The following is a 13,347-nucleotide window of genomic DNA, read 5'->3' as shown; positions in this document are numbered from 1 at the left end:
TCAGTCTCCGATACCGTTTCTTGCTGTCGAGTTTGGCACCGCTTGTCAGAATTTGAATACGTTTCTCTTGACATGATCAAGTTTTATTATTTTTAACTTTTTTATATTTTGATTTGTTTGTGGTGATTGTCTTAATTGTTTTATTTGATAATATTATTTTTAGATTTAAATGTCTAATAGAAATATGAATGTGGATATGAAAAAACTCAAAAAGAAAAGAAAAATCGAAAAACTGATTCAATCTCAAAAGAAAGTTCTAGATAAATTTGTTGTCACAAACAAACAATTATTTAAAGCTACACAAATTATTTTTAAATAAAATTTTAAAGTATTTTACACTTATTAAAATTTTTTCATCATTTTTTTTAAAAAAAGGCCTCCCTTAACGAGTTCGCTGAATGTTCACGCATTTCTTACCAGCCAGATCTGGTATGCTGTGCAAGATGCTCTAACTGCCTCCTGGCATGCCAGAGAATTGCTCGACCACCGGCGGATGGTCCCAAAGAATCGGTTCCCCTGGGACCAACCCTTCCGCAGCAACTTGGCCCAACGCCATGTCTCCCTCGCCCATGTGCATATGAATAACGCATGGTCCACTGTCTCAGCAACCCCACACACCTCACACTCTCAGGGAATCCTCAAGCTTCGTCCGTTGAGTACTGCTTTCGTCGGAAGCCGGTTCCAGACCACCTTCCATAAGAACAGTGCGACCCTCGGGTGAAGGTCCATACGCCAGACCCAATCACATTGAGAGAAAATGATGTAAAATTAAGCATTTTGAAAATACTCTTCTTGTGGTACCTTGTCTAACTCTTCCAACTTTCTCTTTAATTTTGACTGCCAATCCAGGCACACGTGCAGTACATATTTTAAAAAACCAATAAAAATAAAATATATTATAAATTAATAATTATTGTATAAAATAATAAAATAAATTTTGGGTATTTAATATACACGTCTCCAAAGATTAGATAATAAACAAAGGAAGAATAATACTTCAAGTTTTTAAATTATTGCAAATAGAAGGGTGGATTTTTTTTTTTTTTTTTTTTGAGGGGGGGGGGCGTTGAAGGGGATGTTAGGTGGGAGAAGGAAAGAGTATATCCAAGAGTGTGTTTATTTTTTTCCAGTGTGGGTTTGGCTAAGGAAGGGGAAGAATTTAATCGACGCTTGCGCATTTCGAACTCGGACAACTCTGATGGAATTATCGCCCTCTTACCATCAGGCAACCACCTTGGTGGCTCATTGGTGGATATGCTCTCCTTCCATCTATATTGAGATGGCGCTGCGATGACGTACCCACACGTGAGGCAGTGAGCCCACGGATCGGAGAAGGCACGCGAAATCTGCGATCTGTATCGAACATTCTCCGGTAGAAGGGGGGCCCAGTAGTGGGGCTGTTACGCGGGTGGGCTGATCCCTCCCTCTCCCCCTCCTATTTTTCACCAAAAAAAAAAGTGGAGAGACTTTTTGAAAAACCAACTAATTTAAGCTATTGTTAAGTGAAGATAAAAATTTAAAATTAATTTTGGTTTTGAAGTATGCATTTAAGAAAGAAATTAATATTCATAAAACTTAAGTTGTATTTTTCTTGATGATTACTAGGTGTAGTTTAGATAGAATTTAATAGACAGAATTTATCAAGGAATATGCCAAAATCTGAAACTCACTTTTTACAAACAGTAAAGATTATATGCATTTAATTTTTTTTATTTATATCTATACTATACTCAATGCAATTTCCTTATTAATAATTATATTTTTATTTTATCCAATAATTTTCTTAGACATTCATTGCACATGCCTAGGTTGCTGGTAATTACGATATAATTGTGACAATTAATTCAAAACATATATGTAAAAAGGTTTCGAGGAGTCTCTAGCTTTCATTGATCTCTTAAACTAGTTGATTTGAGCACTATTCAATTAGAGCCGACTAGAAGCTAGACATGACTTGCTCTAGCTTGACCTTTTGTGCCCCTATCTAGTGTTGTCCCATTATGGGCATCACTATTCTTTGACTATCTCCCCTTTCAAGCCACTGTAATCTATCAGTGGGAGGATACCTGATTGTTAAGAGAAAAGTTCTATAGCTGACCCAACTTCTCTTGATTTTTCCAATACAAAAGAATAAGGAGAAAGCCCTGTCGTGGAAAACAACAACTGACCGAAAATAGCTTGAAGAACTGGAACTTTATTACCATATGTTAAATTATAGACTTTGTTGTACAAAATAAATAAGTAATTTATTGGACGAACAATTTACCTACTATCTCGGCTGAATAGTGCTATCATTTCCCCCTATGCAAATTCGCAGAGGGAGTTCAAAATAAATTCTATGTGAAAGATTAGAAGATAGTTTTCCGGTACTTCAGAAAAATTGTGATTGTAGGAGTTTTCTTGGTCATTTTTCTTCTTCATCTTTTACCTCCTTTCCTTGGCCAATTCATATTTATGTCAAAGTTGTTATCATATGTATATGACAACCAATTACAAACATGTCTCCTAAACTACAATAAATGGATTGAAGATCATTAAAACCCAAAACAAACTATCTGAAAATTATAGGTCAGGCAAGATCTAAACCTTAGACTTATTTCAGAAAGTAGGTCAAAAATGAATCAAATGAAACAAGATTTTTCTAAATAGACAAACAAAGCTATATCATATAGATAATGTCATCTGGTCGACTTTGCTCCTTACTTATTCATTTATTTTAAGAAAATCATATATTGGTTACTTACCTCCTCTTCAAAAAAAGATCATCATATGTAATGTTGGACATGAATTGCCTGAATTTACACCTTTTGTTGGACAATTTTAAGATTTAAAACCTAGACTAATATTGTTTTCAACTTGATAGAAGCACCAAGCTAGCCAAATTCTCTTTCAAGTTTCTACCGCAATAAAACTACCAAAACTGGCAGAGTTTTGCACTAATAAAAATATAGGCCTACCTCGATCCCCAACATATGTTTCAAGGTAAACCCCAAACCTTGATCATTCAACTTATGTTTTGAAGTCAATCCACTGAAGAAGCATCATCCAACATAATCCAACTCTTGCCCTAATAAAAAAATATAGGCTTATTTCAATCTAGGAGCGGCAATGCTTAACGGTTTAATCCGTTTAACTTGACTCAAACCATAAATCAACTTAGATTGCCAATTTAATAATTTGACTCTTTTAACAAATAGATCATATCCAGGTTAATAAATTTTTTAATCTATTTTGCATTCGAACTGATCTATATTTAGTCCGATCCTATCTAATTGCCACCGCTATGTTCAGCCCTAATCGATGTTGAGAAGCGAACCTCAAATCCTGGTCAAGGAGCACCATACAACCTAATCGAATTTTTACCGAAATCCACCCCTCTACCCTCCAAAACAAAGCACAGCTCGCATTAATTGCTCGTTGCATCTGGACAGCACCCCCATTTACTCCGGCAAAAAAAAGGCTGCCAAATCTCGCTGCAAAAAAGGCTCCCAAATCTCGCTCTCTTTCCTTCCCCACCGTCTCCCACCCTCTCCCCACCTCGCCCTCTCATAAATAAAACGAGAGAAAATAAAAGGGTAATGCGTTCGGAGAAATAAAACCCAGAAGGAAACGAATAAAATAAAAAACAGCCATAGGAAATATAGAGAGGGATTGAGGAGGGGGGATTCGAGCGCCTCTTGTTCGATTTCTTGCCCTCCCCCGCCTCCGTCCTCTCGATATCGCCTTCCAGCCCTCGGATCTCCCACCAGGTACGGATTTCTCTCGCTTCAATCCTTAATAATCTCTCTTTAAAACCCTAGCTTTGTATCCTGCTGGAATCTTAAATCTGGATCCCTATATTCGCCCATTTCTGTTGTTTTGGATCAAAATCCGATTTTTCTCGATGAAAGAGCGATTCCGTGGTGTAACGCCTAAAATCTTTTGCTCCGCTCTTCCCACTTTTCAGATCCGAAATTTGAATCGGGTTTCGGTTTGAGCTTGATTTTTATCGGAGCTCGTGCGGAATTAGCTTCAGAAAAGGTGATTTTTCTTGTATTTTTTTTGGGATTCTATATGATGTCTCGGTCGAAGTATGTGATTCTAGCTAGGTTATGCTAAATTATGTTCTTGGCTTTATCTCGATAATTCAGCGATTTAGGATTTAGGGTTTTATTGCGATTCTCCGTCCTGATGTAGCATCGAAGGCTAAAATTGGATTTTAAGCGGATGAAAATTTAGTGCTTAAAACAATCAATTTTTTCTGTTCTTCCTCGGAGCCCAGCGGTCGTGACGATGAAGTTGAAGGATATTGTCATATAATTCTTTTTTTTAACCTACTAGTTGTGATCGTTCTTGTTTACAGAGTTCGAGATTGTAAATTTTGGCAGCAGTTTAGAAATAAATGGATACGACCTCACCGCCACCTCATCCAGGATATACTGCTGCAGTTGCTTCCCCAAGCACACCCACACCTCGTCCTGAAAGGCGACCGACCCCGCCTGCTTTCTCTTCTCCAGTAACAACTAGATTTTCTCCTCAGAGACCACCATATGAGCAGCCCCCTCTGTCTTCATCCAGAACACCGAGCTCGCTGTCATCTGGAGATGGAGCTCAGACTGGTAGCAGTCCTGTTCCCCAGTTCAGTAATCCTCCTGGCCCGCCCATCTTCTCTTCACCACTACGTCCAGCAGCTGTGCCTTTCCGGACATCACCGGCGACTCCTCAGCCAGTGCCTTTCTCTTCGGGCTCTTCTTTGCCCACATCGTCTCCACCGCTTTATTCTAATGGATCCTATGAGTTGCCTGTGCACCACGCTGCTGGGGTTGATGACTCCAGTTTTGAATCGCCATATGTACTCTTTTCTGCCCACAAGGTATCATTCTTTAGCACTTTCTTATTCCTTCTGGTTATATTTTAACATTAATTGCAAGGTCGTGTTGCTGGCAACATTTGTTTACACTGTTGTTCTAAGCTTTGATGTTTTCATGGCTGTAGATGGTTTTGTAGCTAACCTCAATGGAGGATATGAGTCTTGCTAGCTAGTATAAACGATATAATTTTCAGCCACTTCTAACTTGCAAGCTAAAATATTTTGTTTTTCCATTGAACTCTTCATAAAACCTTTATGTTAATTGCTATTTTTGTCCATCTTCTTCTCAACTTATAGTCCGCTTTGCAATGTTAGGTGTTGAAACACAAGAAGCTAGCAAATGTTCCGAGTCTGGGATTTGGAGCATTGGTCTCGCCTGGGAGGGAGATTGCACCTGGTCCTGAGGTAGTACAACGTGACCCACACCGTTGCCAAACCTGTGGAGCTTATGCAAACCTTTATTCCGAGATTTTAATTGGTTCGGGGCAGTGGCAATGTGTAATTTGTAAGAAACTAAATAGCAGTGATGGGGAATATATAGCCTCAAGTAAGGAAGACATTCGACACTGGCCGGAACTTTCATCCTCAGCAATTGATTATGTTCACACTGGAAATAAACGGCCTGGTTATATTCCTGTTTCTGACTCACGAACGACTGCACCTATTTTTCTAGTCATAGATGAATGCCTGGATGAAGCACACCTCCAGCATCTGCAAGGATCTTTGCATGCTTTTGTTGATTCCCTCCCCCCCACTACGAGAATTGGTATCATTACTTATGGACGAACAGTGTCAGTTTATGACTTTTCAGAGGGTTCAATGGCATCAGCTGATGTGCTTCCAGGTGACAAATCACCTTCCCAAGAATCTATAAAAGCACTAATTTATGGGACTGGTGTTTACCTGTCACCTATACATGCCTCGCTTCCTGTTGCACACACCATATTTTCATCTCTGAGACCATACAAGCTTAAATTGCCTGAAGTATCCAGGGATCGATGCCTTGGTACAGCAGTGGAGGTTGCCCTAGCAATAATTCAAGGGCCATCAGCAGAAATGTCTCGAGGAATTATTAAAAGGCCAGGAGGCAATTGCAGAATTTTGGTATGTGCTGGTGGTCCGAATACCTATGGCCCTGGATCGGTTCCTCACTCGTTTAATCATCCTAATTATGCATACATGGAGAGGAAAGCTATGAAGTGGATGGAACATCTTGGTCAGGAGGCGCATAGGCATGACACTATAGTTGATATTCTCTGTGCTGGAACATGTCCAGTGAGAATTCCTATTCTGCAACCACTCGCAAAAAGTTCTGGTGGCGTGCTGATACTTCATGATGACTTTGGCGAGGCATTTGGGGTTAATTTACAGAGAGCATCTATTAGGGCTGCTGGTTCCCATGGATTATTTGAGATACGCTGTTCAGATGATATTCTTGTGACCCAGGTCATTGGACCAGGTGAAGAAGCACCAACTGATGTTCATGAAACATTCAAGAATGACTCTTCTTTTTCAATTCAAATGCACAGTGTTGAAGAAACTCAGACCTTTACCCTATCCATGGAAACAAAAGGCGACATTAAGAATGACTATGTTTACTTCCAATTTGTTGTTCGTTATTCAAATGTATATCAAGCAGACATTTCTAGAGTGATTACTGTGAGGCTTCGTACTGTGGATAGTGTATCTGCATATCTAGGAAGCATCCAGGAAGATGTGGCTGCAGTTCTTATTGCCAAGAGGACTCTCTTGCATGCCAGAACTGCTTCTGATGCAGTCGATATGAGACTTACAGTAGATGAGAGAGTTAAGGACATTGCTGTAAAATTTGGGTCTCAGCTACCGAAATCAAAGCTATACCGGTTCCCAAAGGAGCTATCATCACTTCCTGAGAACTTATTCCATCTAAGAAGGGGACCACTCTTAGGAAATATTGTTGGTCATGAAGATGAAAGATCTGTCTTGAGAAATTTGTTCTTGAATGCATCATTTGATTTGTCTCTTCGTATGTTGGCACCGCGTTGTCTAATGCATCGTGAAGGTGGCACATTTGAGGAGCTGCCAGCATATGATCTTGCTATGCAGTCTAATGCTGCAGTTGTGCTTGACCATGGAACGGATGTTTTCATATGGTTGGTATGTCATTCTCAGCTCCGGCTCTCTAGATTAACTACACAATATCCATCTAGGAATTGATTCATCTCTATGTAAATTAATTATGTTTCTATTTTTGATAGTGTATAGTTACTATCTGACTCTTGGCTTTATCAAATTGCTTCTTGGTTGTTGTATGTTTTGCTTTCTGTGTAATACATGCCTATTTTAGAATCATTTGAATGAGATTTTCCCATGATCCAAGAAACTTAAAAAAAAATGTATACCCTACACATACCCAGATATCTACATGTATAGTATGTACATCTACACGTATAGTATGTATGCGCCAAGAATGTTTTTCCCCTTCTCTTTTGCATTTTATGCAGTTCTTTTTTTCCAGCTCTATTGATAGATTCTAGGCCATGGAGCTTGAAATCAATTCTAGTTGTTGTGGTAGAGTCTCTAAATTACCTAATATAGTTCTAGATCTTGCTTTAAATTTTTAGAAATGTCTCATGCGTGGAGGATAATATGTTAAAATTTCAAATATGTTACATTACTTTGGTAGGTTTCAGATTCCAATCTCTTTAGTGTTCGAGGTTTTTAATGAATTGGACTGGCTTTGGTTGCTTTCATTCTTCACCTGGTGTTAGCCAAACTCAGCCTAAAACTAGTGCTTACTCAGCCCAAGATATGATGCTGCGTTGTCTCAGCAACTGAGTTTGAATGGAGAAAGAGTTACTCTGCTTGGTTAAACCTTGGCCTGGTGTATAGTTATCATCTCTGAATATATTTTTCGAGTTTGAATTACAGGCCAATGACATAATATTTGGAAAACAAAACCTAGAAAGTGTTGTTACATTTAAATGATAACAGATTGATCAGAATATGCAGTTTCTTGCGGTTTAAATCACTTCTAAAATTTTTCACATTCAAGTATTCCTGTTTAGCACTATAAGTTTGAATTTGGATATCATAATGTGGGCCGACAGTGCCACTTTCTGGAACAGTATACCTTAGATTTTTTCCAAATATAAATTACTTGAGGTCAATCAAAAAATACATTTAACTGGTTGCACCATATCTCTTTCCTTTCCACTTTGCACTTTAATTACAAAAAAAAATAGATGCAAAAGAGACTACCTCTTGGTATTATGTGTAGGGGGAGCCTAACAAATATTGGTTTATGGTTGTGAGAAAGAGCCAGAAAGCAATAGTTAGAATAGGAAATATGAAGCTTGGCCCTACACAGTTTTGATGATTTCTGTTGGTTATGATTTGAATCTCACTGTTTTTCTTGAGGCTTTGAAAGAATCTGTTGTGGCTTTCAAGGGACCTTATGAGATCTTTATTCTTTTTTTACTGCATGATGATCATTGGTCACTATTAATGCAGATGCAGAAGTAACCTCTGAACTTGTCCAATATATCCTCCTCTTTTCTTGACGTGTTTCTCATAACCTTTTCTCCCATTTTTAATAATTTTATATTTATGGCACTACTGTTGGACATAACATGTTAAAATAACTAAACTAGTCAAGGAAGGTGGGGCACAAGAACATGTTTATCAAGCTCCTTTCTTCAAACTTTTGAGGCCTCAAGGTGGTTCAAGTAGAAGTTCTGATGAAATAGCATCCTCGTAAAATGGGTCACCCTGCATATTGCTTACTCACAAGAGACACCATACTGATTAGTGGCTCCTGCATCATTGGAATATTATATATATTCATACTTTTCAGGCCTATTCTCACTAATTTTAGTTTCCAGAGGCTTTATTTGGGTTTTGTACGTCCTACAACCCTCTCGTTCCTAGTTTTCCAAAAACCTTCCTTGTTTGATGCATATACATATAGATACATGATAACCACAAATCCTAGGTTTCCACAATTAGAACTAACTGCTGGCAGGAAGGCGGATCTTTCACCATGAGTAATTGGTAGTTGAAATATCACAAACATACACTGGAGTTTCATGTAAATTCTTGTAAAGAGAAGTGCATACATTGTTGATTGATGATTCTCCAACATTGTGATTGAAAGAATAATACCCAAGACAATTCCCTCAAAGATGTGGAAAAAGTTGCTGCTTTTTCATCGGAGGCTATTAGAAAAGTGAGTTATGGTCACTGTTTAAAGTTACATCTCATAGTCGTATAATGTAAATACTAATAAATTTGTTCTTTAAAAGAGAACATATGATATGTGGAATGTGGAATTACACCTTAGTTGACTGTTGGAACCTTCAATGATTTCTTGCTGTCTTGTGCAGAAACTGAATTCTTTGGACTGGAAACCTAACATGAGGGCTAAAATTCACTGATCTTGTTCATGTTTAAGTAGGGGCACTTCAGCTATTCCATTCTGATGTATTTTTAGATCCTTTTGGTGCAGACAATTGGAAACGTTTCAACTTCTAGTTGTTTTAGAACTCCACAAATTAAGGGTTTGAATTTTTGTTGACCAGGAAATATTTTCGATTAGGAGAGTCAATATTTAGTCTTTCTCGGGTTCCTTGTTTTATCAGATTTGTTCAAAAATGTCTGAGTTAGTTAATATGTTGGATTAGAAAAGTCTTTGCTGAGGTATGCTTGTGTTTTGCATCCATTGGTTTTATATTTATGTTGGGCTGAGGGTGGATCCAATTTTTTGTATTCAGGAAAACAGATTTTTGAATAGATTTTCCCCCATCCTAGTACTTTTCACGTTTCTCTTCACCAATTCCCTTATTTCCTATCTTTTTCTTCATATTTAGTTGAGAGGGAAAATCCTCGTGAGATTTGGTAGTGAGAGGAGTAAATTGAACTCGCATACGTGTGGCTTTGCCATGGCATACCCTGTATCAACACTATATTCAAATCACACTGATATCAAACTGACGTGGTAATGCCAATGTATTGGCACCCAACTATTATTGGAGTTGGATTGATTAAGTTTTACCTGGAACTTCTATCAACCACGCATACCAGTCTTGTTATGACAGTACTTGTATTGGGACCTTATTCCAATTCATGGCCACTACGTCTTAACCTCACATCGGACGGTATTTTCTGTCTTTGTTATGTTTGTACTCTATAACCTTTCTGCTTTTTCAGCATCTCATATTCTAACCCTGGCAATCTAGTGGTAATTTCTGTTGTTTTTATAAATCGTCTCCTAATGCCTGGGCATTCAGATGGCCAAAGGTGCCTCCCAAATTTATTCACTCTAGTTTAATCTTATTAAATTCATTTGATTGTTTCATCTGTCATTTACATAATAGATCCTAGACAGCAAACATTACCACACTTTTTGCAGGATAAGTGTACAACAAGGATTAATATGTTGGTTGTAAAATATTATAGTCTACCTGCAAGCAATGAAATGACAATTCTATACCTAACCTTACACTTTACAAAAAAAAAAAAAAGCAGGATGATTCATAGTTGAGCCTGTCCTGTAAGGAAATCAATGCCTCAAAAAACCAAGTGCAATTACAAAATTTGAGTACCTTCACTGATTCTGAGAATTAACTACTTGTATCATTGTAAGAATATTAGGATACTCTTGTCTGAAGTGTCTTCTTAGGTCGAGGTTCTATTCTAGTTTATTCCATCTTTTGATTTCATTATAAATGGATCACCTGCCATAATCTGGAAGGGAATTCTTGTTAGCTGACTCACCTAGCCAACAATAAAATCATTGGATATTCTTGTTCTTTTCTCCTTGTTCCTTCTTAACCTATTATCAGGCTTCTCTTCCAATTCATGTACTGTTTTATAAAGCACTGTGGATGTATTTCTTGCTTATGTTACCCTCATATCCCCATTAATGTACACATGCTCTCCTTTTATGATCATCCTTAAAACCAACATGCTTTGAGCTTCTACCAATGTCTTTGCATTTTTTTTTGTTCCTGCTGATTGTCTGTTCATGTCGTCCTGGAGAAAGAAATGGACTTTAGACTAAATTTCTAGAGCTACATGGTTTACAGTTCATCACCATATCAAAAGCCTATCTGCCGGACAACTTAGCTGCATTCATTTGTTGATATCTGCGAAATAAACAATTCAATCTTACTTTTTTTTTTGTGTTTACTGTTTACGTACAGATCCAGATAATTCAGCATTGCATTTTGTGTTTGCCAAGTTGGTATATTTTTCCATGAAAGTTTTATGGTTTCAATTATTTATTTTTTATAGTTATGTTTGTTTAGTTTTCATTGATAATTTAAGGTTTGCCAATGTTTTCAGGGTGCTGAGCTTACAGCTCAAGAAGGAAAAAGTGCTGCAGCTTTAGCCGCATGCAGAACATTGGCAGAGGAACTCACTGAAAACCGCTTTCCGGCTCCTCGCATCCTTGCATTCAAAGTCTGTTTCCTTCCACTTATTTCCATTTTTTTTCATTTGAAACCATTACTTCACCATTGCCATTTTGTTTATGGAAATATTTTATGGCTAGGGCTTTATTCTGCACGTTTCTCGCTCGCTCATGAGGATTATTAACTTGGTTCCTTAGTGTTGGATGGTTGTTGAACCTCATCCCTTTTCAAATAATGTGCTTTATTCTTTTATATATAAATAGTATTATGAATTTATGATATGCTTCCACTCTTGGAATGATGGATTGCATAAGAAGAAGAAAATATAGTACAAAGCAAAACGTACATAATGGTTTTGCCATCAGATAGAGGGAGAGGGTTCTCTGTCCTTTGTAATATATATACAAATATATTTCCCATCAATATAGGTCCTCGATCTCACTTTGATAATGTTGTGTAAAGAAATAAAGATGTTTTCTGATATTCTTGGATTTTGGTACAGGAGGGGAGCTCTCAGGCAAGATACTTCGTCTCTCGGCTGATACCAGCGCACAAGGATCCTCCTTATGAGCAGGTATGATGTTTTTCATCCCCTTCATCCAAGGTTCCCTTGTAGAAAATCATGATAATAGTTTGATATCATTTTTGTAATGTTATCTAAGAAATTATTCAAATTGAAGGTTGCTGGTTTTGTAACCATCGAGAATTATAGTTATTTGACAAAATAATTAGGAAATATTTGTGCAACTCAAGTGCATGGTTTTGCATCTTTCAGGAGGCAAGGTTCCCTCAGCTGCGGACATTAACTCCAGAACAGAGGACGAAGTTAAAGAGCAGCTTCCTTCACTTTGATGACTATAGCTTTTGTGAGTGGATGCGTAGCCTGAAATTGGTGCCCCCTGAACCAAGCTAATCTATGGGCAACTGGAGGCTTTGGAAGATTCTTTCTCCAATGCTAGAGTCTTTAAGATGACATTTTACAAATCACCTGCGGATACTTTGAAATTTGTTGAAATATGGAGTCCATTTTTCAGGAACCTTGTTTGATAGTGGTGGATGGTGGCTGACTTCCTGTTAAGGATTAATTTGTTGAAGCGCCTCTACTGATTTTGCTATGTAACTAATTACTTTGGGGTTCCATTCACATTGCTTTCAAGATTTCTTTTATAGATCTGAGATATTACAGTGCAATAAAATCTGGTTCGCTATTCATGAAACATTAAGTATCCCTCTTCTTACTATGGGACTGTTCTCTACATATCTCATCTTAATATTGTATACAGCTGATGAGGTGGATCTGAGGGCATAAACTAATTGGGGGAATGGGGATTTGCGGCCCCTTTGTTTCTTTTTAGATTTTTTGTTCTAACTTTTTCACTAAACATGAGTTCAGCTGACCCAAAAAAAAAAAAAAGAAAAATCACAACAAAATTTTGAACTTGGTATTGCTTGTTGCGGTGCTGGATGATTGGGTCATATGCATTCTTCTTACCTTCTTTTTTTCTTTGCCACCAAAGAAATATTTGAACCACCTGAAATTCCAACTCTCTGGGACATCTCCACTTTCCAGGGTCTATAAATTTTGGCCAAGCTCAAGCCGAAAATACTCATACCTGGCTCATTTGCTAACTGAATATCTTGAACAAGCTTGTAATGGGCCAAAGCCTGAGCTACCAATTATATATAAATATTCTCGGGACTTCAAGCTTGGATTGTAAACTTGGTATTTTCACTGTTTGTTTAAATAAATAATTAAAAAAAATGCAAGCAGCTTTGTGGAAATATATATATTTTTGATTAGTTTAAAAGTAACATAAGCAGATAATGGTATGTTGATTTCCTTTATTTTGTACTGTAAATGTTGGTAACACTTATCATAGCCAACAATTGTGTTGTTTCCTCTGTTTCCGCTCATGTGGGACAAGTCTTTCATTTCTGATCAGATCCATTCCAGACTAAACAACGCAATGTATTTGGCTAAGTTATTTGAAACCCTATCATGGTTCACCATAACAGCCTGAATCGAATAATATAGGATAAATATTGTACCATGTTGGTTCAATACCAGTACATAGTATGGAAGATATCAATACTCAGTATATCGAA

General features: G+C 37.5%; 1 protein-coding gene across 2 annotated transcripts; it reads left to right on the top strand.

Annotated features, from left to right (window-relative positions):
- Window positions 1-3,429: 3,429 nt before the first annotated feature.
- Window positions 3,430-12,464, top strand: LOC103720120 (protein transport protein SEC23). Of its 2 annotated transcripts, XM_008809686.4 has the most exons (7): window positions 3,430-3,749; window positions 3,947-4,020; window positions 4,343-4,852; window positions 5,165-6,985; window positions 11,174-11,290; window positions 11,744-11,815; window positions 12,017-12,464. In XM_008809686.4, the coding sequence occupies exons 3-7, from the start codon at window positions 4,382-4,384 to the stop codon at window positions 12,152-12,154; spliced, it is 2,619 nt and encodes an 872-aa protein (XP_008807908.2). In that variant the 5' UTR covers window positions 3,430-3,749; window positions 3,947-4,020; window positions 4,343-4,381; the 3' UTR covers window positions 12,155-12,464. The 2 variants fall into 2 exon arrangements, with proteins under 2 accessions (XP_008807908.2, XP_008807909.2); XM_008809687.4 differs by lacking the exon at window positions 3,947-4,020 and having other exon boundaries at window positions 3,431-3,749.
- The last annotated feature ends 883 nt before the right edge of the window (window positions 12,465-13,347 follow it).

This window comes from Phoenix dactylifera, chromosome 1 (assembly GCF_009389715.1).
Source record: "Phoenix dactylifera cultivar Barhee BC4 chromosome 1, palm_55x_up_171113_PBpolish2nd_filt_p, whole genome shotgun sequence".
In the NCBI taxonomy this organism is placed as follows: Eukaryota; Viridiplantae; Streptophyta; class Magnoliopsida; order Arecales; family Arecaceae; genus Phoenix; species Phoenix dactylifera.
This window is presented reverse-complemented; position numbering and strand designations above follow the sequence as displayed.

Coding starts and splice junctions, on each gene's coding strand:
- LOC103720120 (XM_008809686.4), top strand. CDS start 4,382: ATGGATACGACCTCACCGCCACCTCATCCAGGATATACTGCTGCAGTT. Junction 6,986..11,173: donor CGGATGTTTTCATATGGTTG/GTATGTCATTCT, acceptor CAATGTTTTCAG/GGTGCTGAGCTTACAGCTCA. Junction 11,816..12,016: donor AGGATCCTCCTTATGAGCAG/GTATGATGTTTT, acceptor TGCATCTTTCAG/GAGGCAAGGTTCCCTCAGCT.